This window comes from Corvus kubaryi, unplaced genomic scaffold (genome assembly GCF_017639235.1).
Source record: "Corvus kubaryi isolate FWS band 111438036 unplaced genomic scaffold, C.kubaryi_AGA036_p1.0 37284, whole genome shotgun sequence".
NCBI classification, from domain to species: Eukaryota; Metazoa; Chordata; class Aves; order Passeriformes; family Corvidae; genus Corvus; species Corvus kubaryi.
In genome coordinates, this window is record NW_024581088.1 from 4,949,362 (window position 1) to 4,970,824 (window position 21,463).

The following is a 21,463-nucleotide window of genomic DNA, read 5'->3' on the forward strand; positions in this document are numbered from 1 at the left end:
GAAAAGCAGAGAGTTCATCTACAGCTGGAGTCATACCCACAACAACCTCCCCAACAGCCCAGGCCAAATACTTGCCTTAAGGCTCCAATCAGAAAACAAATAATCACTTTAATGACTTATCCACCAACTCCAACATGACATTTATCCTCTTGGCAAAGTGCCTGTCTGCTATTAAAAAAACCAAACAAATGCAAAATATTGCTGCTGCTGTCAGAAATTAAACAGAAGTGGGACAAGGGGGAAAATATTTGCCATGAAGGGAGGTTTAAATATTTCATCCAACTACCAGACACATCATTCTGCCTCAGAAGTAACAGTCTGCTCCAAAGGGGGGGGTTTACTCAATTCCTTCTTGTTTGTCCTTAATAGCAACCTGTAAAACAAAAGCAAAACCACACATCTACGAGCTGTTACTGAGCCAGAGGTGGATGTTCAAACATTCCTGACTGTTCTGTGAAGCACAACAACCCACAGTGGAAACCTCTACACCACCAGAAAAATAATACTGAAATTAAAACCAGAATTTATTTACAAATGGGTGCCCTGGAGCCTTTTGCCAGCACATCAGAGGCAGGCTCTTAGTCACAGTCCCCCTGGTTTTGTCTGAATAGTATTAAGCAGATTAAATCTCAGAATTTTGGGGCTAAATAAATAAATAAACTGAGCATAAGTGATGAGAAGTGAAAATACTGGCCCAGTTATGGCAGGAGAAGTAAAAAAAAAAATAAATAAATACACATTAGAGCAGCCAGGCTCTGCCATGCTTTGACAGCAGCTGAACAACACAAAGAGTGTGGCTTCAATTAATTCATAAACCTAAAAACCAGCAGCTCTAATGGATGATCCCATCCCTTTGATTAATCATAACAAGCCCAAATCGTTTTAAGAACAAAATGAACTTACCCTGAACCTCTCTTCCAGGAGGGAGAGTTCACTGATCAGGTCCGTGATGGCATTGGTGAAAGCCTCCTGGGGGCTGTAGTCAGGGGTGGTTTGGACACGGATGATAATTTTATGTTCCAGAGGGTGTGGGACCTTATACCCTGCAAACAACACCTGCGGGTCTTTGAGCAACTGCCTGCAACGGGAATAAAAAAAAAAAAAAAAATTAAAAAAAAAACGAAACAGCAGCGAAACGAGGGGAGGAAAAGCCCCAAACCTCCCCCCAAATTTGCTCCCAGCCTGAACTTACGACTTGATGATGTTCCCCAGCGTGTGGTCCTCCTTGTTGATGGTGAACAAGCAGGCGTTGGGCACCTTCGTGTCCTTGTTGATGGTGATCCTGAGGGGGTGGATGGGATAAAGGGATGTTACCGATCCATGCGGGCGCGGGACTGGGGAGAAAGGCCCGGGCTCCCCCTCCCCTCGCCCCCCGCAGTCTGATTAGGGTTTAATTAGTCGCCCCCGGGTGTCCCCTCACTTTTTCTCGCCCTCGAAGAGCAGGAAAGACTCGAAGGCCGGAGGCGCGTTCATCCCGCCGTTGCTAAGGCGGCCGCCACATCACTTCCGCCAACGTCACTTCCGCCCGATGCCGCTGTCCGGCCCCACAGCGCCCCCAGGCGGGCGGGAGGACTCGCTGCTGACAAAGGCACCAGCGGGACCAGTTACCGCGGGGAACTGGGGACGGCAGCAGAGGCAGGGCTGGCTCCGACTTCAGAGCCACCCGTGCGGCCACCGGCGGTTGCAGGAGGAGAACACACACCAGTGACCCCATCAGCGGTGTCCCCACTGCAGACACGGCCGCGGTGCCCAGCCGAAATGGCACCAGCAGGGGCACTGGTGACGGCACCACTGCCACCAGTAACAGCAGCAGTGCCGTGAGCAGAGACCCCAGGGATGCCACCACTGCCAGGCAATAGGCCACCAGCAGAACCCCCAGTGATGGCACCAGTGCTGCCACCAGTAGAGCCACCAGCAGTGTTTTCACCAGGCCACCAACAGAACCGCCAGCAGCAGTAGGGCCATCAGAAATGGCAGCAGCAGGGACATCCAGTGATGGCACAGTGCCGGCAGCAGCAGGGACATCCAGCGATGGCAGCAGTGCCAGCAGCACTAGCACCACCAAGAGAACGCCCCCAGTGTTTTCATCAGGCCACCAGCAGAGCCACCAGTGAGGCCACCACCAGTAAGGCCACCAGAAATGGCACCAGTGGGATGCTAAGAGATGTCACCAGTGTAAATGGCACCAGTAGCACCACCAGTGCCCGCCCCCAGCCCCAACAGACAGACAGGACACGGCTGCAGGGTACAAAGTGCCTTTATTGCCACGGCCGCGGTCCCCCAGGCGGGAGGACTCTGGGTCGCTCACGTCTGCAGCTGCAGCAGGGCCGGGGCCGCGGGGGCCGGGGGCTGCGCCCGGCGGTGACAACTCTCCAGGTCCCCCAGCACCGCGAAAAGCTGGCTCAGCCCCTCGGGCAGGGCAGCATCTGCAGGAGAGGGTAGGGACAGTGAGACCCCACAGTCTCCCTGGAGTCACCCCCAAACCACCACAGCCCCTTGTGACCCCTGGGGACATCTCCCAACCAGAACACCCCCAATAGGAACTCCAAAACGCCCCCACCTCCAACCTACCTTCACCCCGAGGGCCGTTCTGGGCATCCTCGGGCTCCAGCAGCTCCCAGTACTTTTCCCTGGGGAGAGGGGGAGGAGAGGGACGGGCCCTTGGCAGGAGGATGAGGGGCTGCAGGAGAGGTGCAGAGGGGTCTCCCGGAGGCAGGAACTCACCTGAGGGTCCCCCGGAGGCCCTGGAGGTGCTGGAAGAGGCGCTGAGCCTCCACCGTGGGGTCCAGGGGGTCACTCCAGTCCTGCAGGGTGACGCCGTGCCGGGTCCGGTCGCATCCCAACCCTGCGGGGCAGCAGGGTCACCATACAGGGAGACCCCCCCAAGAGCCCCGAGGGGCTCCGGGGCCACCTCCCTGTACCTGTCCTGTCCCGCTGGTGGCAGCAGCTCCATTTGTCCCCACGGAAGACGCCGGGGTGGTAGGAGCGGAGCACGCGGGGGTTGTTGCCGCACACCTTGCGCAGGGCTGACAGCCACTGGTTCAGCTCGTTGACACACTGCGGGAGAGGGGACAGGCAGAGGGACCCGCGGGCTGCGACAGCGCCCGGGCTGCGACAGCGCCCGGGGTGTCCCCGCTGCCCCCGCCCACCTTGCACTGCAGGTAGGCTGTCTCCTGCTGCCCGCCCGTGCCCATGTAGAGCACCTGCATGACGTGCGAGCTGCCGAAGCTCTTCTCCTCCACCTTCTCGGCCGCCAGGATATCGCCCAAGGCGATGGCACCGATACGCTGATGGAGGGGACACACACAGAGAAGGGGTCAGTGCCACCCCGCTGCCACTCCCCCGCCCCTCCAGCACCCCCCTACCTCTGTACTGGGGCTCTTGCCGAAGCTGAGGGCCTCCCCGGTGAGGCAGAAGTGGAGTTTCTTGCCGGCGGCAGCAGCGAGCAGCGGCCCCTTGCCCCGGGTCTTGGGCACAAGGAGCAGCCCTTCCTTCACCACGGCCGGCGGGGGCCCCAGCGGCCGCCCCTCACCCTCCTCCTCCCCCTGCTCCTCCTCCGTTCCCACCAGGCGGGTGATGAAGTCCCTCATGCGGGCGGTGCCCTGCTGCAGGGCGGGCAGCAGCGGGGACAGCCACGGCTCCTTGGCGCGCCCGGCCGCCGGCTCCATGTTCCCGACCAGCTGGATGGCCTGGAGAGCCCGGGGGTGGCAGCGTCACCCCCAGGAGCCCCAGCTGTCCCCAGCAAGAAACAGCCAGGCACCCCAAAGCCTCGCCCCGGTGGCCCGTGCCGCACCTTGGCCAGCAGCAGCAGCGTGCGGCTGGTCCGCGCGTCCGCGTGGGTGTCCCGCAGCTGGAACAGCTTGGGGGTCATCACGGCCGGCGAGAAGAAGCGCAGGCAGAGGAAGCTGGTGACAGCCACAAATTTGGCGTGCTGTGACCACCGAGGGGGTGGGGAAGACACGTGAGGGTCTCTCCCAGCATGGGACAACCCCACAAACAGCGATGCGCCAGTGTCCAGGGCTGCTGTTTGGGCGCCGCTCGCTGCCCCCCTGCCCGAGAGCAGACGCCACTGGCCACAGCTGGGGACCACACCCAGAGAGCCCTGTCCCCTGGGGATGCCCCTGTTTGACCCCACACCGTCCCCCGCCGCAGCCCGACCTGGTGCTGCGGGAAGCGCTCCCCGACGCGCTGGAAGAGCTGCCGGAACGCGGCGCGGATCACGGGGGGACACGCCGGGGCCGACCTGACGATGGCGTCCAGGAGCTCGCCCAGGTAGGACTGGAGGTGCTGGCGGCCCTGCTCGATCACCTCGCCCTCCGTCTGCACCCGGTGCAGCCCCGAGCACCTGCGAGCACCGTCACTGTCACCCCCAGGGCTGGGGCCACCCCTGCCCTGCCACCCCACGAGCCCCTTACCCGACATCTTTGATCTCCACCTTGCTGGGGTCCAGCTCCACGTATTTCTTCTCCTCGAACACGCGGGTGATGGTGGGTCCCAGGACAAAGTGCAGGTATGGCATCCCTGTCACCTGCCGAGGGACCACACAGGGGACGGTGATGGGCCGCAGGTTTGGCACCCGACACCCCCAGGGTCAACCCAGTGGATTTTCTCCAGCCTTCCAGGCCCAGGGGAAGGCACAAGCACACCAGCCCTCCCAGTTCTGCCCCTGGGAACAGCCCAGGGCCAGGATGACTTGGCAAGAGCAGGTTTTGGGTGGTGTGGCACCTTGAGGAAGGACTCCATCGACTTCGAGGCCAGAGAGTTGCTCCGGAACAAAGTGTTGGGCTCACCTGCAAAACAGGAGAGGGTCCATGGCCTGGGAGACGGACACAAGCCATCCCTGGACAGCTGCAATCATGGGGGGCATTCCCAGAGGCTGTGCCCTGCCCCCCTGGCCATTTCCATGGGGGTTACAGGGATTTCCTAACCTCAAACCACCTGCTCCTCTACCAACCTCAGCCCATGAATTGCTGGGATGAACCCAGCAGATTCCACCTCAACCATCACTCCCAAAAAATCCCCACACAAGGCCCTGGAGGTTTTGCAGCCCCAGGAGATGATGGGAAGCCTCCACTCCAGCCTTACAGGGCTTGGCCAGCTCCAGCTCAAAGAGCAAGTCCAGGAACTCCTTGACCAGCCCTTGGCCCAGGAAGAGTTTGACCAAGTTGATGGCGACCTCCTGCCGGCACTCGGCCGTGGTGGTTTCATCCAGGAGGGTGACCAGGTGCACTTGGCCGTCCTGGAGGAGAGAGGCACCATGATGTGACAGCCTGAGGCAGGCAGACACCACAGCACAGAGCTGGGCTGGGCATGGACCCCTCACCTGGCGCCCTGACTTCACCTCCTGGCACAGGAGCTGCACCAGGGGCTGGTAGCAGTGGGAGGGAAGCACCGTCTCGTCCCGAAGCTTCACCTGCAGCTGCAGCGAGCCCAGGCTGCCTCGGCACCTGCAGGAGCACGGGGTGGGTGGGTGGGATGAAAGGATGGATGGGTGGGTGGATGGGTGGGTGGATAAGTACTTCACCAAGCAGGTGGCCCAACACTCTAAACTACCCCTCCAAAGGGATGATGCTTCCCAGGAAAATCCCCTCCCTAATGCCCCTGAGGACACTGGGACCCCCCCCAGCACAGCCCAACACCCTCTGCCAAAACTCACTCGTCCTCTATCGGCTTGGACTTGTCCGGCCACAGCCTGAACCACCCCTCCTCCTGCCCGGCTGCCTCCAGCCCCTGGATGCTGAACACCACCTGGGAGGGGAAGGCAGGAGAGGGCTGGGTGTGCAGCTGGGCAGGACCCTGGCAGCAGTGACAGGGTTGGGGGGCTCACCTTGCCCAGGAAGTCATTCCTGCCGACGAGGTCCCAGTCCCACACCTCCACGCAGAGCTTCTCCCCGGCGGGCTCGGCCAGCTCGAACTCGAAGGTCTCGTTCCAGCGTGGGTAACAGGATTTCTTCACCACCTGCAAAGGCAACAGGTTTTTGTCCCCTCGCCAGGTGAATCTGTCCCTCAGGGACACCAAACTGGGGGTGCTGGGGGACAGGGATGGCTCCGGGCTTCCCCGTGGGTTGATTCCACCTGCACCTTTGGCAGGTTGGGGATGGCTGAAATCGCACTCACGGTGCTCTCCTGTGTCTTCCCGTTGTAGCGCAGGCGGACAAAGGGGTCGGAGGCACCATTCCTGTCCTTCCTGGCCAAATCCCTGCCGAGAAGAGGGAGAATTTGCCAGCAAGCTCCCAAAATATCTACGGGCACCCATGGCACCCACTCCCCTCTCAAGGAATCTCAAGATATATGTCCCAAAGACCTACAGATGAGGTAGACCCTGCCCCAGCACCCCCGTCAGCTGCTGGGTGGTGAGGAGGATGCTCTGCACCCAAGGGACCAGATACACCAGGGAAACTGAATCATGGAGCAGCTGGGACTCACCACCCCTGTCCCAGCTGCACACACAGCCCCTGTCACCCTCGTGTCCCCTCTCACCTGGCCTCCAGCACGGAGCAGCGCAGCCGCCGGCTGCCCTGGCTGCCCAGGACCTCCACCCGCAGGTGGATCTCCCCCTGCACCTCCTCGTCAGGGTCCACCTCACTGAGGCTCATCCATCCGCTGTATCCTGTGGGAAAAGGGGGGATCCCCATGGAGGGGTCATCGGGGAACCCCGCAGGACCAGCTTGTCCAACGGGTGGGAGATGGGTCCCTGCTGGGACCCCCCGGCCACTCTGTCCCCTACCCTTGGGGTGCTCTGCCAGCATGTCCCGGGTGATGCAGACCTTCCCAATAACGTCATCACGGCTGGAAAACAAAAGTGGGAAGCAGGACATGGCGCGGGATTGGTGCCCAGGCAGGACAGCCCCCGCTTTGGGGGATCCTAGACGGGGGCCACCACGGTGTGTCTGTCCCCATGGAGCACATCAGCCACCCTCTGGACAATAACCTCGGGAATTAACTTCACCCATTTGTGTCCCAAAGCCCAGGGCAGCGTGGCCAGAGGTGGATTCTCTGGTGTCTACACTGGGGCTGAGCATGCACAGAGCCAAAGCAACCAACCGAGTCCGCAGGCCAAGCCCCCACCATACCTGAGTGCATCCTCATCCATGACGTAGATGGAGATGCTGTGGAAACCGGGCTGGAGCTGCACCTCGTACTCCTCCCCCCAGAACGGGGACAGCGTCTTCCACACCGTGGCAGTCCTGTGGGCAGGTGGCACTGGTGACACAGGGGACAGGGCTCCCCCTCTGGGGACCTTCCCAGCTTTTGGGAACACATGGCTGGGGGCAGGGATGAGTCTCTGCCCCTGTCCTTGTCCTGTCTTGTGGCTCTGGGCTGGCAAGACACAGGGGAGGCTTATAGGGGAAGGGGCCCATGAGCTGTTAGACCCCCTTGTGTCTGCAGGAGCATCTCAGCCCAAAGCAGGGAATAATAATGAAAGATAAATAATAATAAATAATGATCTTAACAGTAATGATAATAATAATGTGCCTGCAGCAAATCTGCCAGGAGCAAGGTTTGGGGCTCCAGCAGTTTTAGGGACCAGCCAGCGACCTGGGCCACTCACCTGATGATGGCCTCATCGTCAATCTTCACGATGCAGTACGGGTCACTGCTCCCCGTGCTAGAAGGACAAGGGACAGCTCTGTCAGTGCCACCAGCCACAGCCTGGCCACCACCCAACCCACAGGGCTCTATGGCCATGGGTGACCAAAGCCTTCAGCCCTGACACCCTCACAGAATGGAGACCTCGTAGAAACAAAGCCCCGAGGGAAAAGCTGGGCTCCAGAGGCTCCAAAGGCTTCCACGGGTGGACTTGGCCACAGCTGCCAGCACAGGGTGACCCCGGCTGCGCTTCCAGACCGGGGACACTCCTCCCTGGCCGTGTCCGGCTGCTGCGTCCTGCTGGCAGCCAGAAGTGCCTTTTCCTCTTCCACACAGGAAGGCAAGGAGCAAACAAAACCCACCCTTTCCCCAAAGCAGCTTCAGGCACCTGCAGCCCAATTTCACACACCAGGAGTGAGGCCACAGCAGCCTCCTCCAGCCCCAGAATGTTCCCAGACTCCCAACACCACTGCAGGGATGGGGACACCCCTAGGGACACCCCCAGGGATGCAGAGGGTGTGAAGGGCAGCAACCACTGTACTTTAACTGTGCTTCCTCCCTGGGGACGACCCGAGTCATCCTTGCCCAAAAATAATCACGGCTGTACAGCTTATTGCCCCAGTTCATCAGAAACAGGGTCAGGGGTGGGGACTCCAGCCAGGGACAGAGGAGATGGGACCTGGGGGCTGGCCAAGGTCATGGAAAGGCTGTGGCTCCCATCCCACTGGCACGGAGCAGCCTGCTTGGAGCATGGATAACTCATTAACACCAACCCCAGTGGCACTGTCAGCCAACGACAAATGTCCTGGGGAAAGGGAGGATGCATGGGTGGGGGCTTGGGGACCCCAGGCATTGAGTGATTTCCACATCCCAAATCCAGAGAGGCTGAGAGCCAGCTGCTGGGGGGATTGAAAAGGTTTTGGGGGCGATTAAAAAAGTTTCAGGGGATCCAAATGGTCTTTGAAGGGACTGAAGGGGTTGGAGGGGGCTGAAAGGGTTTAGAGGGGGACTGAAATGGTTCTTGGGGGAGACCAAAAGGTGGTTTAGGGGAATCAAAAGGGGTTGGAGGGGACTGAAAAGGTTTGGGGGACGCCTTGCCCCGCTAAACGCGGCTGCAGGGGTTTCTCTGGGCTGTGCATCCCGGGTACCACAATAACATCCGTGTTCCCAGGCACTTCCATCCCTTTGGCCCCGCGGGGCTGGCGGTGCAGCAGGTTGCCAAGAGCTGCTCGCCGGCTCCCGCTCCCATTCCATCCCAGCCGCCCTCCGGAGAGGATTTTTAAGGAGAGCCGCGGGTGAAGTGCCATTAATCGGAGCCCATTGCTGACATTTCCTGCCTTGTGCAAACCATCGGGGATGCCGGGAGCGGGCAGGCGGAAAGGGAACAGCTGCCCGCTCCAGCCGTGCCCGGCAACGCGGGGCTGCCCCGGACGGCAGCGGCAAACCCTTGTCCCCAGCGCGGGGACATCCAGCACAGCCACGGCCCCCGGACGCCGCGGAGCCGCTCAGGCATCGCGTTTTTCCAGGGATTCAAGCACAGGATGGGCAGAATCCATCCTCGGTGGGAGGTGCCCGAGCTGCCACGCGAGGCGCAGCCTTTGGATGAGGATAAATCCCTGCTCCAAAGGCAGGCGCTGGGTGACATCGCCCGCACAGAGCCTCTGTCCCGGGATGTCGCGAAGGGATTTGTGGCGCTGCGGGCTCGGTGGGTGCGGGGCTGGCCTGGGCACCCACCCCGGCACGCTGGGGGCAGGGAAGGAGCTGGAAAGGGGAAGGCCGGGCTTTGGAAAGAGGAAATGAGCACAGGCAGGACTGGGGGAAGGGGGAAGGAACCCGCAGCCACCCCTCCGGCAAAGGAACGGCGGAGGGCTGGAATTAAAAATTAACTGGTGTAGGCAGCAGTGCTGCTCTACCCTGGGGGTGGTGATAAAATAAATAGAAATTTAAATAAAAAATAGAATTGAAAAGGAAAGACAAAATAGAATAATAAATTGAAGAAAAATAGAATAAAAAATAAAAGTGAATTTAAATATAGAATAATCAGTTGAAGAAAAAATAAAAGAAAAAAGAAAAGAAAAGTAGAATTAAAAAAAAGAAAAATAGAATAAAAAATAGAGGAAAAAGGAAAAAAGAAAAAAGAAAAAATAGAAAAATAAAAGAAAAAAGAAAAAGAAAAAGAAAAAAGAAAAAATAACATAATAAAAGAATAAATAAATGAAGAAATAAAAAAGAGAAAAGGGCAAAAATGAAAAAAAAATTTAAAAGTAATAATAAATAAATAAATAAAAACAAGGAATAAAAAGTAAAAAAGTGAAAATAAAACTAGAATAGATGATAGTAAATAAAAGATTAATAAATATTGTCATTGTTTATTACCCAACATAAAATAATCCGATAAAATAAATAAATAATAAAATAGGAATTCAAATAAAAGAAATTAAATGTCACATTAAAAAATCAATATTAAGTAAAATAAATTTAAAAATTGAAAACCATTTTTAAAGAGTCAGGCAGACCCTTTCCCTTGCTTTCCTGGGATGAAGATGGGGGGAAGAGCCTCAGCTGGGGGGGGCTCCCGTAACTCCCTGCGCCAAATCCTGTGGGATCTGGGGGTTCCCCACGGGGATTTGGGGGTGCTCCATCACCTCTGGCTGTTGCCAGCAGGGTCTGAGCTGCCCATGCAGCGGGGACACCCCGCGGAGGGAATTCCCAGGAGGAAACCAGCGATCCCAAAAGCCGTGCCAGGGCAGGGAACCGGATCCCCTGAGCGGAGGGGAAGGGGCCGGGGCCAGACACGGACAAGGTCGCGCTCGGGTTTCCCTCCCCGCTGTCCCAGCCCAGCGCCACGTCCCAAAGCCACCGGTCCGGAAAGCTCCGCTTCAGGCGCTGTGGCACCCGGGGGGCTTCCCGGCTCTCCCAAAACCCAGAGCCTGCCCGTGCTGGGTCAAGCTCCGGCGGGGAGTTGTGCCAAGGGATTTAAAAATCAGGCCCTGACACACGGGATTTAAAAAAAAAAAAAAAAGACAAGAAAGAAAAAAAAAAAGTCATGTTTCTTTCCTTGTTTATCCTCTTTTTCCATGACGGCTGCAGGGATTTTTGCTGTTTTTCCGGCTGCCGAGCGCTCCTCAGCAGCTTCCCGCTGCCTTGGTGGTGGCTGGGGACACCCCGGCGCTGTCCCCACATCCCACCCCATAAGGGCCAGAGCGATGAGGATAACACCGGGATCCGCCGGGAGGGAAATCCCGACCCAAGGGCTGCCCCCCGCACCTCAGCCAGGTGGGATGGAGCCGGGAATGGAGACACAGCACGGGGGCAGCCGCTGCTCCTTTGGGGATGGATGTACCGGCTCCTGCTGCGCGTCCGGGGGTCCCTGCGGGGTGTCTGTGTGGTGGGGACAGCCCTGTCCTGTGGCAGCACAGGGGAAGCCCCCAAACTGGGAGCACTGCTTGGGGTACCCAAAACACTGCTGGGGGTATCCCAGAGCACGGGGTGATCCTGAGGGGGAACCTCAAACCCATCCCGGGGGGTGTCCCCAAATCGGGGGGGAACCACAGCACCCCTGAGGGAGCCCCGAAAGCGCTGCGAACTTCTGGGGGCACACAAAAATATCCTGAAGGGAACCCCCAGAGCAAGGGGGATCTCAAAGCCACACTGGGGGAACCCCCAAAGCAAGGCAACCGCTAAGCCATCCTGGAGGAAACCCAAAGCAAGGGGGATTCCAAAGCCATCCTGTGGAGAACCCCCGAAGTACATGCACTGCTGGGAGGTACCCTAAATCTACCCTGAAGGGAACCCCCAAAGTAAACACACCGCTGGAGGGGACCCTAAAGCCACCCTGGGGGGGAACCCTCAATGCAAGGCAACTCCAAAGCCATCCTGGAGGGAATACCCCAAGGGGTGATACCCCAAAAGGGGATCCTAAAGCCACCTTGGGGTGAGCCCCTAAATCACATGCATTGCTTGTGGCCCCCCAAAACCATTCTGAGCAAGCCCCCAAAGCAGGGGGGACTCTCCAAAGCCGCCCCGAGGGTGGTGTCCCCACCAGGGACCTGTTGGGGGGACACCCCGCAGCACTCCTGGGAAAGAGGGGAGTCCCTCCGGGATGCCGCCGCCCCAAGCCTTTCCCGGCCCCCGCGGGGGCACTCACATGTCCTTGGCGGGCAGGTTCCTGCCCTCCACGATGCGGATGGAGAGGGCGCTGCGCCGGGCCATGGCGGGCGGGCAGCGGAGCGGAGCCGAGCCGAGCCGAGGCGAGCCGAGCGGAGCCAAACAGCGGCCTCGAACCCGCGGTCCCGAGCACAGCGCCCATGTGCGGACCGGCGCCGGCGGCCGCCAATCAGCGCGCGGGGGCGGGGAAAGGGGCGTGGCCTAGCTCGTACCCCCGGCGCCCATTGGGTGGTTCTGTCGGCTGTCGGCGGGGGGCGTGGCCTGTGCGGGGTGGGCGTGGTTTCGCCGGGGTGGGCGGGGCCGGGCTCCCCGCGCTGCCGGGGTCCCGCAGGGTCCCCCCGCTGGGTCCCCTCGGTCCCCTCGGTCCCCTCCAGCCCCCGGCACCGCCCGAGGCTCCGGGGCCGTGCAGCCCCGGCCTGCCCAGCCCGGCGCCCGCCTGGATTGGACCAAACCCACACCGGACCCCTCCGTGCCCCCCACGAGTCTGGGGGACTGCAGCATCGGCCGCTCCGCGCTGCCCTGCACCCCAAAACCATACCGTTTTCTTGGGTTTTAACCTTTTCTTTGTTTTTAAAGTACTGCACCTCCTGGCTGCAGCACCCCCGAGGGACAGGTGGCATTTCTAGGGACTTGGTGCCCTAAATACCAGCGGGGGGACGGGGAACCCCACTGCGAGACCCACCTGGACTCGAGGACTCGGCCGGCACCCAGAGCTGGGGCTCAGGGCTGTGCCGGGCAAGATGGTCCTTGGCATTTTCGCCGCGGGGACACTGCAGGGACACGCTGGGAACACACTGCTCTGTTCCTACAGCACTGCCCCTCTGCCTCCCCCGCACAGGGCGACAGCAAGGGGACAAGGCGCAGTCCCCGCCACCATCCCACGAGCCTCCCGTGTGCCAGCTCCAGCCCCACAGGCGGTCGGGACTACATGTCCACCTCCAGCCACGGACGCGTGGCAGGTGACAACCCCCCCACAGCCCTCGAAGCCGCTTTGCAGGTGAAGCAGTTGTTTTATTTCGTGGCACGGGTTGTAGGGCGGAGGAGACCCGCGTTTGCCGGATGGAACCATCCCTCCGCTGCTCCCACGCTGATCTCGGCAGGAGTTAATCGCTGGATTTGCTTGATTTCCCTTGGCAGGGCTCCACGGAGGCGGCTCCGGCAGCGGGGGCAGGTTGCTAACACCCCTCCCCGGCGGCACAAGGACAGCCCGTAAGGGCGCTGTGACCGAGCTGGGGGGTGAACGTGATGCTGCCCTTGGCGCGGCGCCTGCGGGGGAAAAACGGGGCTTTTAATATTTGTACACCGGTACACACACACCTGCCCTGCCTCCACCCAAAACGGGATTGTCTCCAGCACCAGAGGGGTCTCATCCTGTCCGGGCTGCAGGATCAGGGCACCCACATCCCTCAGATCAGCATCAGAGACCCACATCCCCGTGTAGGATCGGGAATGATGTATCCGGTCCCTTCCAGCTGCTAGTACAGGATCAGCTCCCCCTCCCCCGCCCCAGCCCACTCCCCACCAGTGCAGGATCAGCCCCCACATCCCCCAGATCGGCGTCAGGGACACCACCCAGTGCAGGATCAGACACCCCGCGGTGCCGATCCCCTCTTGGGGTCTCATGGCTCTCAGGGGAGCACCAGCAGCACCCGGGAAGGATTGGGCCAGCTCGGGGTGGGGCAGCCCCTCCTCCGGGCTTGGTCAGGGAGAGAGCTTTGTAGGATTAAAGGGACGCGAGAAACACCCCCCCTACACCCACCGCCCCCACCTCACGGGGCATTTCAGTGCCCCTCACCCCAGCATCAGGGCTGGGGCGGGGGTGTCAGGCTCCCCTCGCTGCCCTGCACCCAGGGGACTTTCCCCCATCCGAAGTGGGCACAGGTGGCACCGATGCCCCAGCTGGGTGTGGCAACGCCTCCCACTCCAGAGCATCCCTGGCCGCACCCTGCCCCGCGCGGCAGCTGTCTCCCACCCAGCCACGGGGCTCAGAGTGGGGGTACAGGGGGGCTATGGGGCTTTCCAGGAGGCTGCGGGAAGCATCGAGGAGTCACAAACAGGACGCACCGGCCGGGCACAAAGCGTGCGGAAAAGCCTTTAATGTCCCTATCCACTGCCCCCGTCCCGGGTGGCAGCTCCACAGGGGTCCATCCACAGGGATGGAACGGGGGGGTCACATTTACACCCGAACGGGGGGCGCGTGGGGAGGGGCGGCGGTGCCGGGGGGCGGAGGGGAGGCGGCGGGGGCTCAGAGCCGGGCGGCCGGCTGGTCATAGACGTGGTGGGTGTTGTACCGCCGCACCGTCACCGACTCCGGCTTGCTGAAGGAGCTGCTGTCGCCGCACGAGTCCGAGCTGGGGAGGGAAGGCGGGGTGCGGGATGAGGGTGGGGACCAAGCGATGACGGCGTCACCCTCTGACGCCGGTCCCGCGTGCCCAGCACCCTGGGTGGGACTTGGTGGTGGCACTCACCAGAAGACGAGCATGGCCACTAGTCCGGCCAGGAGGATGGCGAAGAGGATGGAGAGGATGGTGGTGATGGCGATCATGCCGGCGCTGTGCCTGCTGTCCGTCGTGGAGATGCTGCTGGCTGGCTTGGCTGGGGAGAGAGCAGCAGGAGAGGGAGCAGGATGCAGGGATAAACACCCCGGAGTGGCTCAGGGGGTCCGGATGGGTGACGGCGTGTTCGTGTGTGCCAACACGATGTGCCATCACACGGTGCCACCCTACACGAGTGAGACCCGCGGCAGAGCCCTGCCTCAGTTTCCCCAGCTGCTCACAGGAACACTCACCCCAAACCACTCTTGCTTAGCATTCAGCCCCGTGGGGCCACCCCACACGCCCAGGACCACCCCATATCCCCCCTGGACGGCTGCGGGCTGGGGGCGGGGGCAGGACGAGCACCCCGGCAGCGGTACCTGTCCTCAGCATGATGGGCGCCGACCATTCTGTTTCAGCCACGGGCTCAGAGCCCTGTAGGGCGAGGAACTTCACCCTGGGATGGGAAGGGAGGTTGGCCACGGTGCCGTGAGCCGGGGGGCGGCCGGCAGCCCTTGAGGGGGCCAGGTCCCCCCGAGGAGGCTCACCGGTACGGCCCGGGGCCGGGCAGGGGGCCGTTGCAGGTGGGTCTCGTCTCATCCCGGGCGCAGCTGGTCTCGCTGCCGACGCGCAGCACCGTGATGTCCTCGGCGGGTTTGGGGCAGGGGTAGTTGGCCAGGGTGGCATTGAGGGTCATGTAGGCAGAGACGGACTTAGGGAAGCGCTGGAATGCGGTCTCGTTAGTCCCCGGCGCCGCGGTGTTGTTGAAGGTGAATGCGGCTGCAGGGGTGAGGATGGGGGTGAGGAGGGACTTGGTGGGCGGCACAGGGACCCCTGCACGCCCCCTGCCCCGGGTTGCTCCCACCTACCCTTGTCCAGGGCCACCACCAGCCAGATGTCGGAGGTGTCGTAACTGCCGAAGATGCAGCGGGGCTGGTCCAGCACGAAGGTGGAGGCGGTCGTCGTCCCCTCCAGCCGGGGGTTCTGGGTCAGAGCTGGCTTGTACGACAGCTTGGCTGCGGTGAGAAGCCGAAGAAGTGAGGCAGAGGGTGCGGACCCTCCGCTGCAGCCCCGGAACGGAGGCTCTGACCGGCGGCCGCGGTGCCGGGGCTCGGGGTAGGGACAAGGACAGGAGGCAGCTGACCCCTGAGCCTCCGCTCCCCTCACACGCCCCGGTTCGGGCTCAGACAAGTGTCTCATGAAAAGAGGAAGCAAAGAAACTCCGTTTCTTTGGGGGGCACCAGCTGCCCTATGCCTCCAGATTCGGGGGGGTCCTGGTGGACCCCAAAGGGGACCTCCAGAGAAACCCACACTGCCAGTCAACCAATACCAGTGACACCAGAGACTAGAGCTGACACCCAGAACAGGATCCAGAACAGGGGGAGCATCAGCTGCCCTACACCTCCAGGCTCAGGGGGATCCTGGTGCTTGTGCACGGGGGATCCCCACAGTGCCAAGGGGAATCCCGAGTCCATCCCGATGGCATCCTTGGACTCACCTATGGCGTGGGCCGCGGGCACGAGCAGGAGGAGCAGCGGGAACATGGTGCGGGCGCCTGGGTGCCGAGGGCGGGAGTGCGAGCGCTGGGGCTCCGCGTCCCCGTGGGACCCGCCTGTGGCCACCAACCGCCCACATTCCTGCAGCGGCCGCAGCCCCGTGGCAAACAGGTTGGGCTCGTTTCCCCGGGAGCGTTTGTTGTGTTTGAGCACCCGCCGGCGAGGCGTGCTGAGAATCGCTGCGTCTGTGGCATGGGTGGGTGAGAGCCTCACCCAGGCAATGGGCAGAGAGGGACAGCCCGGGGTGATGCGCTCCACAGACCCCACCGGTGCTAGCACGTGTCCCCCAGACCGACAGCAAGTGCCACCAAGCCAGGGCCCCACGTGGTTTTTGGGGTCGGTGCCCCCACCCTCACAGCTCCCACCGTGCATGGCCAAGGACCAGGAAGAGGCAGTCACAGATGTAAAATCAGCTTTTACTTGACAGGACACTTCATGTCTAGTGGAAGTTGTCCCTGCCCATGGCAGGGGGGTTGAAACAAGGTGGTCTTTATGGCCCCTTCCAACCCAAACTGTTCCATGATTCTCTGACAAGGAGCAGGGGGTTGGGGGGAAGAGTGGCACAGCCCAGGGGGGCTACACCTGCAGCCAGGGGGCAGGGGCTGGGGCAGGGCCGGAGGGATGTGGTGGGTCCGGTAGGATCTGCGGATGAAGGCATCGGTCCCCAAATCCTGGTGGCACAGGGAGCCCCACACCTTGGCACTGCAGGGAGACAGAAGCAGAGGCATCAACTGGGGTCTGTGGGGCTCTGCACCAGCCACCCCCAAGGGGCCCTTTCTCCTGCAAACTACGGCAAACCCCCAATTTAAGAAAACAAAGGCTTTTTCAATGTTAAAAAGATCTCCATTTCTTTGCTGATGGGGTTGCCAAGTTAAGGTGCTCTCCTGAGGCCCCTGTGGACACTCCCCACCAGCAGCCCCCCATACCCCAGGGCTCCGAGCACGGCGGTGGCGAGCACAGCCCCCAGGCTGGCCAGGATGGAGGCGATGACCACCACATCACTGCCACGGCGAGTGGGCGCAGGGTCAATGGTGCCCGGGCTGACAGCTGGAAGGAGGTGGGATGAGGGATAAGGGGAACACAGGGGGCTCAGGGACGGTGCGATGGAAAAAGGAAGGATGGGGTGGATAGAGGGACCGGGGATCACTTCTCCCCGCAGGTTTTGGGGTGATGGCACAGGGCCCATACTGAGCCATGTGCCAGCACCCCAACCGGGCAGGTGCAGGGGACCCGCGGGGGGTGGCAGTGCCACAAGTACCTCTGCGCAGGAGGATGGGCTCCGACCACCGCGTCTCCGCCTTGGGGCCGCGGCAGCCCATCAGCAGGAACTTCACCCTGCGATGGGTACGGGGGTGATCCGGGGGGACGAGCATGCCCTGGGTGCCGAGTCACCCTAGCTGGGAATTGGGGGTTCCGGCCTTACCTGTAGGGTCCCGGGGAGGGCAGGGGCCCATTGCAGGGGTCCTGTCTGCCCTGGTCCCTGCACGCCGTGTCATCCCCGACCCGCAGGACAGGCGAGCTCGGTGCCGAGCACGAATACGCGGCCGCCGCCGTCTCCAGCGTCATGTAGGAGTGGGCAGTGGGCAGCTGCTTGTACGGGGGCACGTCAGCCCGGGACCGGGGGTTTCTGAAGGAGGCTGATGCTGCACAGCACAGATGGCAGCTGAGTGGCTGCGGTGAGGGTCCCCATGTCCCCTGCCCCTGCCGGAGCAGCGAGTGCTCACCGTTGGCAAAAGCCACCACCAGCCAAACGGCGTCGGAGGCATCGGCGTGGCCGTCGAAGACGCAGCAGGGCCTCTCCAGCGCGAAGGTGGTGGCAGTGACCTTGCCCAGCAGTGCCATGGGGGGTATGTGGGGCACATAGGGCAGCCGGGCTGGGGGAGTGGGCAGTGAGCGAGGGGACTCCTGCTCTGCACCGCTCAGCAAGCGCCTGACCCCAGCCCGCATCCACACCAGTGCTGGCACAGGCGGGTGTCACAAGGTGCCAGTATCAGGGGGACAGCACTGGTGTGGGGACCCCCAGCCAAGCTCAGCCCCATAACCCCATCCCTGGACAAACGCCTCGCAGCCCCTCCAGGCCCCGGTCCCCCTCTGCCCTGTTCCCCAGGGAGTCACCCAGGTCCGCGGCTGCGCCCGTCCCAGCCAGCGCCAGCAGCAGCCACGGCAGCTCCATGGTGTTGTCCTGGTGGTGCTGGATGTGCTGTCCTGCTCGGCTCACCTCATCCCACTGCCGAGGGGACGAACTGCCCCCAGTGCCCCCGCAGCAGGGACCGCCTGTCCTGAGGAACTGGACCCTCCCAGCCCCGCATTCCTGCACCGGCTCTGCCGGCCCGGCCAGACCCCGCGGGCAGAGGGGAGCAGTTGAGCATCCCGGGTCACCCGCTGGTCCCAAACCCCCTGGGAACCGACCTGCAGGACTCCCGAGGCACCTGCGAGGAATCGGGGCACAAGCCTGTGTTGTGGCAGGGGAAACTGAGGCACAGAGGAGGCACATGTTCCAGGAAGGGTTGGCAGGAGTCACAGTCTTTGCTGGCACTATGGGGGCAGCCAGGCAAGTCGTCCTGGACCCCCACTCGCCCCACCAAGACCCGACTCCCTGGGGGTGCCTTGTGTCCACCAGGCCCCCGGAGCCAGGGGTGAGCCCGTGCCCCACTGGTTCAGGTGCAGCCAGCCCTGCCCCGCGGGCAGGGAAGCGCTGCAGAGCATCACACCCGAACTCACCCAAATCCCAGCGTTCAGGTGAACAGCCCCACTCAGCACCGGGAGCACGGAAGCATTTTGAGCTCTGGGGCCACCCCACGCTGGCATTTCCCCATCTATCGTACCCCTTCCGAGCCCTTGGGATGGGGGCAGGGACATCGCCCTGGAGCGGGAGCTGCCCCGCGGCTCGGGAGCCCCTCACCGCCGCTCCCCCCGCAGAGGGGTTGGAGCGCTCACGCTCCCGTGTTTGCCAAGGGGAGCGGCTGCCCACTCCTGCGTGGGAGGAGATTTCCCCCCCTTCCCAAGGGGCTGGGACCGCGCCTTCAGATTAAGTGGAAATGGGGCATTCAAAGATTACAGCGTCCAGCTGCAGAGGGAAAAACAGGCGCAGCTGCAGCCTCCGTCCCTCGTCCTTCTTATCCCCGCCTTATCCCCCACTCCTCTCCAGCAACACTCGCCCCGGGGACCCCGGCAGTTGCCCCAGACCCCTCCCTGGTGCTCCCCGGCCGGCAAGGTGCCAGCAGCAAGGTGAGGGGCAGGGTGGGTGACGCAGGGGGGTGACGCAGGGGGACAGTGAGTCACAGTTTCAGCTGCCGGGACCCAGCATAGCTGCGGGGTCAAGGCTGGGCTAATAATAACCACCCTGTGGCAGATGAGCCATCACCGCAGGGGGCTGGGAGAGACACTCCCCTCTCCTCTCCCTGGGCCTGCAGCTGGGGAGGGGGGACACGAGGATTTTGGTCAAAGCACCGATTTGGGGCTCTGGCCCCAACAGGCACCGTGGTTATGCTTTCACCTCACCTTCCAAAGCATCTCCCTGCGCCACCGTGCCTGAACACCTGGCTCTGCTCCTTTCCACCCCCTTGGATCCCCCTGCCAGGGGAGCTAAGCCACCTTGAGCACAGCATAGAGAGGGCAAGGATTTTAGGAGATGCCTCGTGTCCAAAAACAGGGCAGTCAGGGATGAGCTGCTGAGCTTGGCTGGCTCACCACAGCCCAGTGGACCACCCACCAGCCCCTGCCCTGGACCAGCCCAGACGCGGGGAGGCTCCAGCTGATTCACACCCAAGAGTAGCTGCTGGAGATGCCTTGGGCCAGACTCAGCAGGAAATTCTTGCTCCGCACAGGGCTGAGTGAACCCTGCTTCAATTTTCGCTTCAATTCACTGCTTTGATGGCTGGGACAACATGATCCAGGGATTTGAACTCAAAATCTCCCCCTGTCGCAAGCAGGGTGGGAGAGGAGCAGACAGAGCCCATTCGTGCAGAGCTTAGCAACACAGACACTTCACTGCAGCTCCCAAGGAGCTGCCATTCCTGCAGCATCCCCAGATTTCACTGGAAGTTTGAGGGGCTTCCCCTCAGAGCTTGCAAGCACAAGACGGACATTGGGGAAAGCTCCAGCTCTCAATGGCTCAGAAAAACCTTTAATTTTTATATTGGCAGGACAGGAAGCAAAGTGCCCCTCTCAGCTGGTCCAGGATGTCCTGGTCCCAGGAGGATGTCAAGGTAGAGCTGCCACAAAGCCCAGCCACATCCCAGATTTGGCACATGGCACCAGTGCCAAAGGGATGGATTGGATGGATTTAATGTGCACCTGGGTCTGGTGGCTACAGGGAGGGGAAGAGCCAGAAACAGCTCTTCAAAAGGTATCAGCTCGCAGGTGACAAGCAGCCTGGGGACAATGTACAGTAAGGCCACCAGGACTGAGGCAATATCCCATTTGCAAGGTGCTAGCACCCAGAACAGGAAGATGCTTCCAGCCAAAGCATCACTGCTGGCACCTGAGCTGCTGGGAGGAAGGTGACCATCACCAGCTGGTGGCACCAGCATCCCTGCAGCAGCAGCACAAAGCACAGCAGCTCCTCCCTGCATAGGCATCACTGAATTGCTGCCATTTCACCTTAGAGAGGGAAAGATTCTGCTTCTCGTCTTTGGGATGAGAGGAGTGGGGCTGGCAGCTCACAGCAAGAGCAGGGTGGTGCAACTTCCCACAGGCTGGACACTGGTAAGTCACCTCTGCTGACACCATAGCCACAGACCACCAAACTTCAGTGGCCAAAGCACTGACAGGCTGGAAGCACGACCCCTGGGACCAGTGTCCTGCCTCCACCAAGATGTGTGTCCTTTCCCTCCTCCCTCCTGGCTGGATTGATGGTCCATGGCTCCATGGAGCTGGCTGGTTCCCCACAGAGAGCCTCTGAGGGGGAGGCACCCCAAGCCCTGAGGCAGCAGGAAGGCAGAGCAGGGACTTGCTGTGAGAATGAAGAGTTTATTGGGACCGAGCAGAGATACACGGCAGGAGGGAGGCAAGAAGTGCCTCAGACAGGGAGCTGAGGTGTTCCAAAAGGAGGACCTTGTTTGGCTTCCATGTAGTCCATCGGAAGCAAGGCACTCTCCTCTCCCATCCTGTCCCCAGGCATTACCAAAGGAAGGTCCTGCCTTCCCCAGGGGATCTGTCACCTCAGGACTCTCATCCCAGCTGCACCTGGCTGCAGCCATCAATCCCCCCCAGAGACACAAGCACAGCTTCTACAAAAATATCCTTCCCTCCCTCCCCCCCCCCCCCCCAAAAAATGTGAAGAGCGGGCAGGGCTCCCACGGAACTGTTATTGCTCAGTGTGACGGGTGGTCAGACACGGGATCTTAAGGCATCAGGAATAAGTGCACTAGGTGGCCCCTGAGGCTCACTGGCCCAGGCAGTCCTCGGTGACACCCTGGGCAGCCAGCTCTGCCAGCACATTGTCCAGATAGTTGGGGTCAGGGTAGCCATGGCCACTCAGGTTTGAGTCCATCTCAGTCTTGTGGTGGATCTCGTTCCACACCACCGTGTTGCTCTCGCCCGTGGTGTTGGAAGTGCCCACCGTGAAAATCAGGCGTCTCTTCCAGGCCACCTTCAGGAGCTCCAGGACCTAGA

At 61.3% G+C, this 21,463-nt stretch overlaps 5 protein-coding genes across 10 annotated transcripts in view; all 5 read right to left on the bottom strand.

Moving 5' to 3' along the window:
• Positions 1-88: 88 nt before the first annotated feature.
• On the bottom strand, positions 89-1,527 carry LOC121663580 (DNA-directed RNA polymerase II subunit RPB11-a). The gene is made up of 4 exons (XM_042026001.1): positions 1,421-1,527; positions 1,193-1,282; positions 904-1,078; positions 89-373 (listed from the first exon to the last, which is right to left on the bottom strand). Exons 1-4 carry the CDS (start codon positions 1,471-1,473, stop codon positions 338-340), a joined length of 354 nt encoding a protein of 117 aa, XP_041881935.1. The 5' UTR covers positions 1,474-1,527; the 3' UTR covers positions 89-337.
• Positions 1,528-2,150: 623 nt separating this feature from the next.
• Positions 2,151-11,887, bottom strand: LOC121663581 (ras GTPase-activating protein 4-like). Of its 2 annotated transcripts, XM_042026003.1 has the most exons (20): positions 11,738-11,886; positions 7,553-7,609; positions 7,074-7,187; positions 6,728-6,789; positions 6,481-6,610; positions 6,118-6,199; positions 5,828-5,959; positions 5,657-5,748; positions 5,324-5,447; positions 5,086-5,239; positions 4,726-4,790; positions 4,416-4,528; positions 4,159-4,345; positions 3,794-3,931; positions 3,366-3,689; positions 3,150-3,287; positions 2,922-3,057; positions 2,725-2,845; positions 2,572-2,630; positions 2,242-2,426 (listed from the first exon to the last, which is right to left on the bottom strand). In XM_042026003.1, the coding sequence occupies exons 1-20, from the start codon at positions 11,800-11,802 to the stop codon at positions 2,305-2,307; spliced, it is 2,415 nt and encodes an 804-aa protein (XP_041881937.1). In that variant the 5' UTR covers positions 11,803-11,886; the 3' UTR covers positions 2,242-2,304. The 2 variants fall into 2 exon arrangements, with proteins under 2 accessions (XP_041881936.1, XP_041881937.1); XM_042026002.1 differs by lacking the exon at positions 2,572-2,630 and having other exon boundaries at positions 2,151-2,426; positions 11,738-11,887.
• Positions 11,888-12,771: 884 nt separating this feature from the next.
• LOC121663484 (uroplakin-3b-like protein 1) lies at positions 12,772-15,949 on the bottom strand. Of its 2 annotated transcripts, none has more exons than XM_042025775.1 (6): positions 15,790-15,949; positions 15,161-15,307; positions 14,840-15,071; positions 14,672-14,748; positions 14,226-14,352; positions 12,772-13,023 (listed from the first exon to the last, which is right to left on the bottom strand). In XM_042025775.1, the coding sequence occupies exons 1-6, from the start codon at positions 15,833-15,835 to the stop codon at positions 12,933-12,935; spliced, it is 720 nt and encodes a 239-aa protein (XP_041881709.1). In that variant the 5' UTR covers positions 15,836-15,949; the 3' UTR covers positions 12,772-12,932. The 2 variants fall into 2 exon arrangements, with proteins under 2 accessions (XP_041881709.1, XP_041881708.1); XM_042025774.1 differs by lacking the exon at positions 12,772-13,023 and adding an exon at positions 13,823-14,108 and having other exon boundaries at positions 15,790-15,945.
• Positions 15,950-16,263: 314 nt separating this feature from the next.
• On the bottom strand, positions 16,264-17,848 carry UPK3B (uroplakin 3B). The gene is made up of 5 exons (XM_042026587.1): positions 17,572-17,848; positions 17,271-17,490; positions 17,106-17,182; positions 16,774-16,894; positions 16,264-16,549 (listed from the first exon to the last, which is right to left on the bottom strand). Exons 1-5 carry the CDS (start codon positions 17,792-17,794, stop codon positions 16,264-16,266), a joined length of 927 nt encoding a protein of 308 aa, XP_041882521.1. The 5' UTR covers positions 17,795-17,848.
• Positions 17,849-20,802: 2,954 nt separating this feature from the next.
• DTX2 (deltex E3 ubiquitin ligase 2) overlaps positions 20,803-21,463 on the bottom strand; it is a 35,212-nt gene continuing 34,551 nt past the window's right edge. For all 4 annotated transcript variants that reach the window (XM_042026005.1, XM_042026008.1, XM_042026004.1 and 1 more), the window contains one exon: positions 20,803-21,458. In XM_042026005.1, coding sequence (XP_041881939.1) covers positions 21,234-21,458 — 225 coding nt within the window. In that variant the 3' untranslated portion in view covers positions 20,803-21,233. The remainder of the gene's footprint in view (positions 21,459-21,463) is intronic.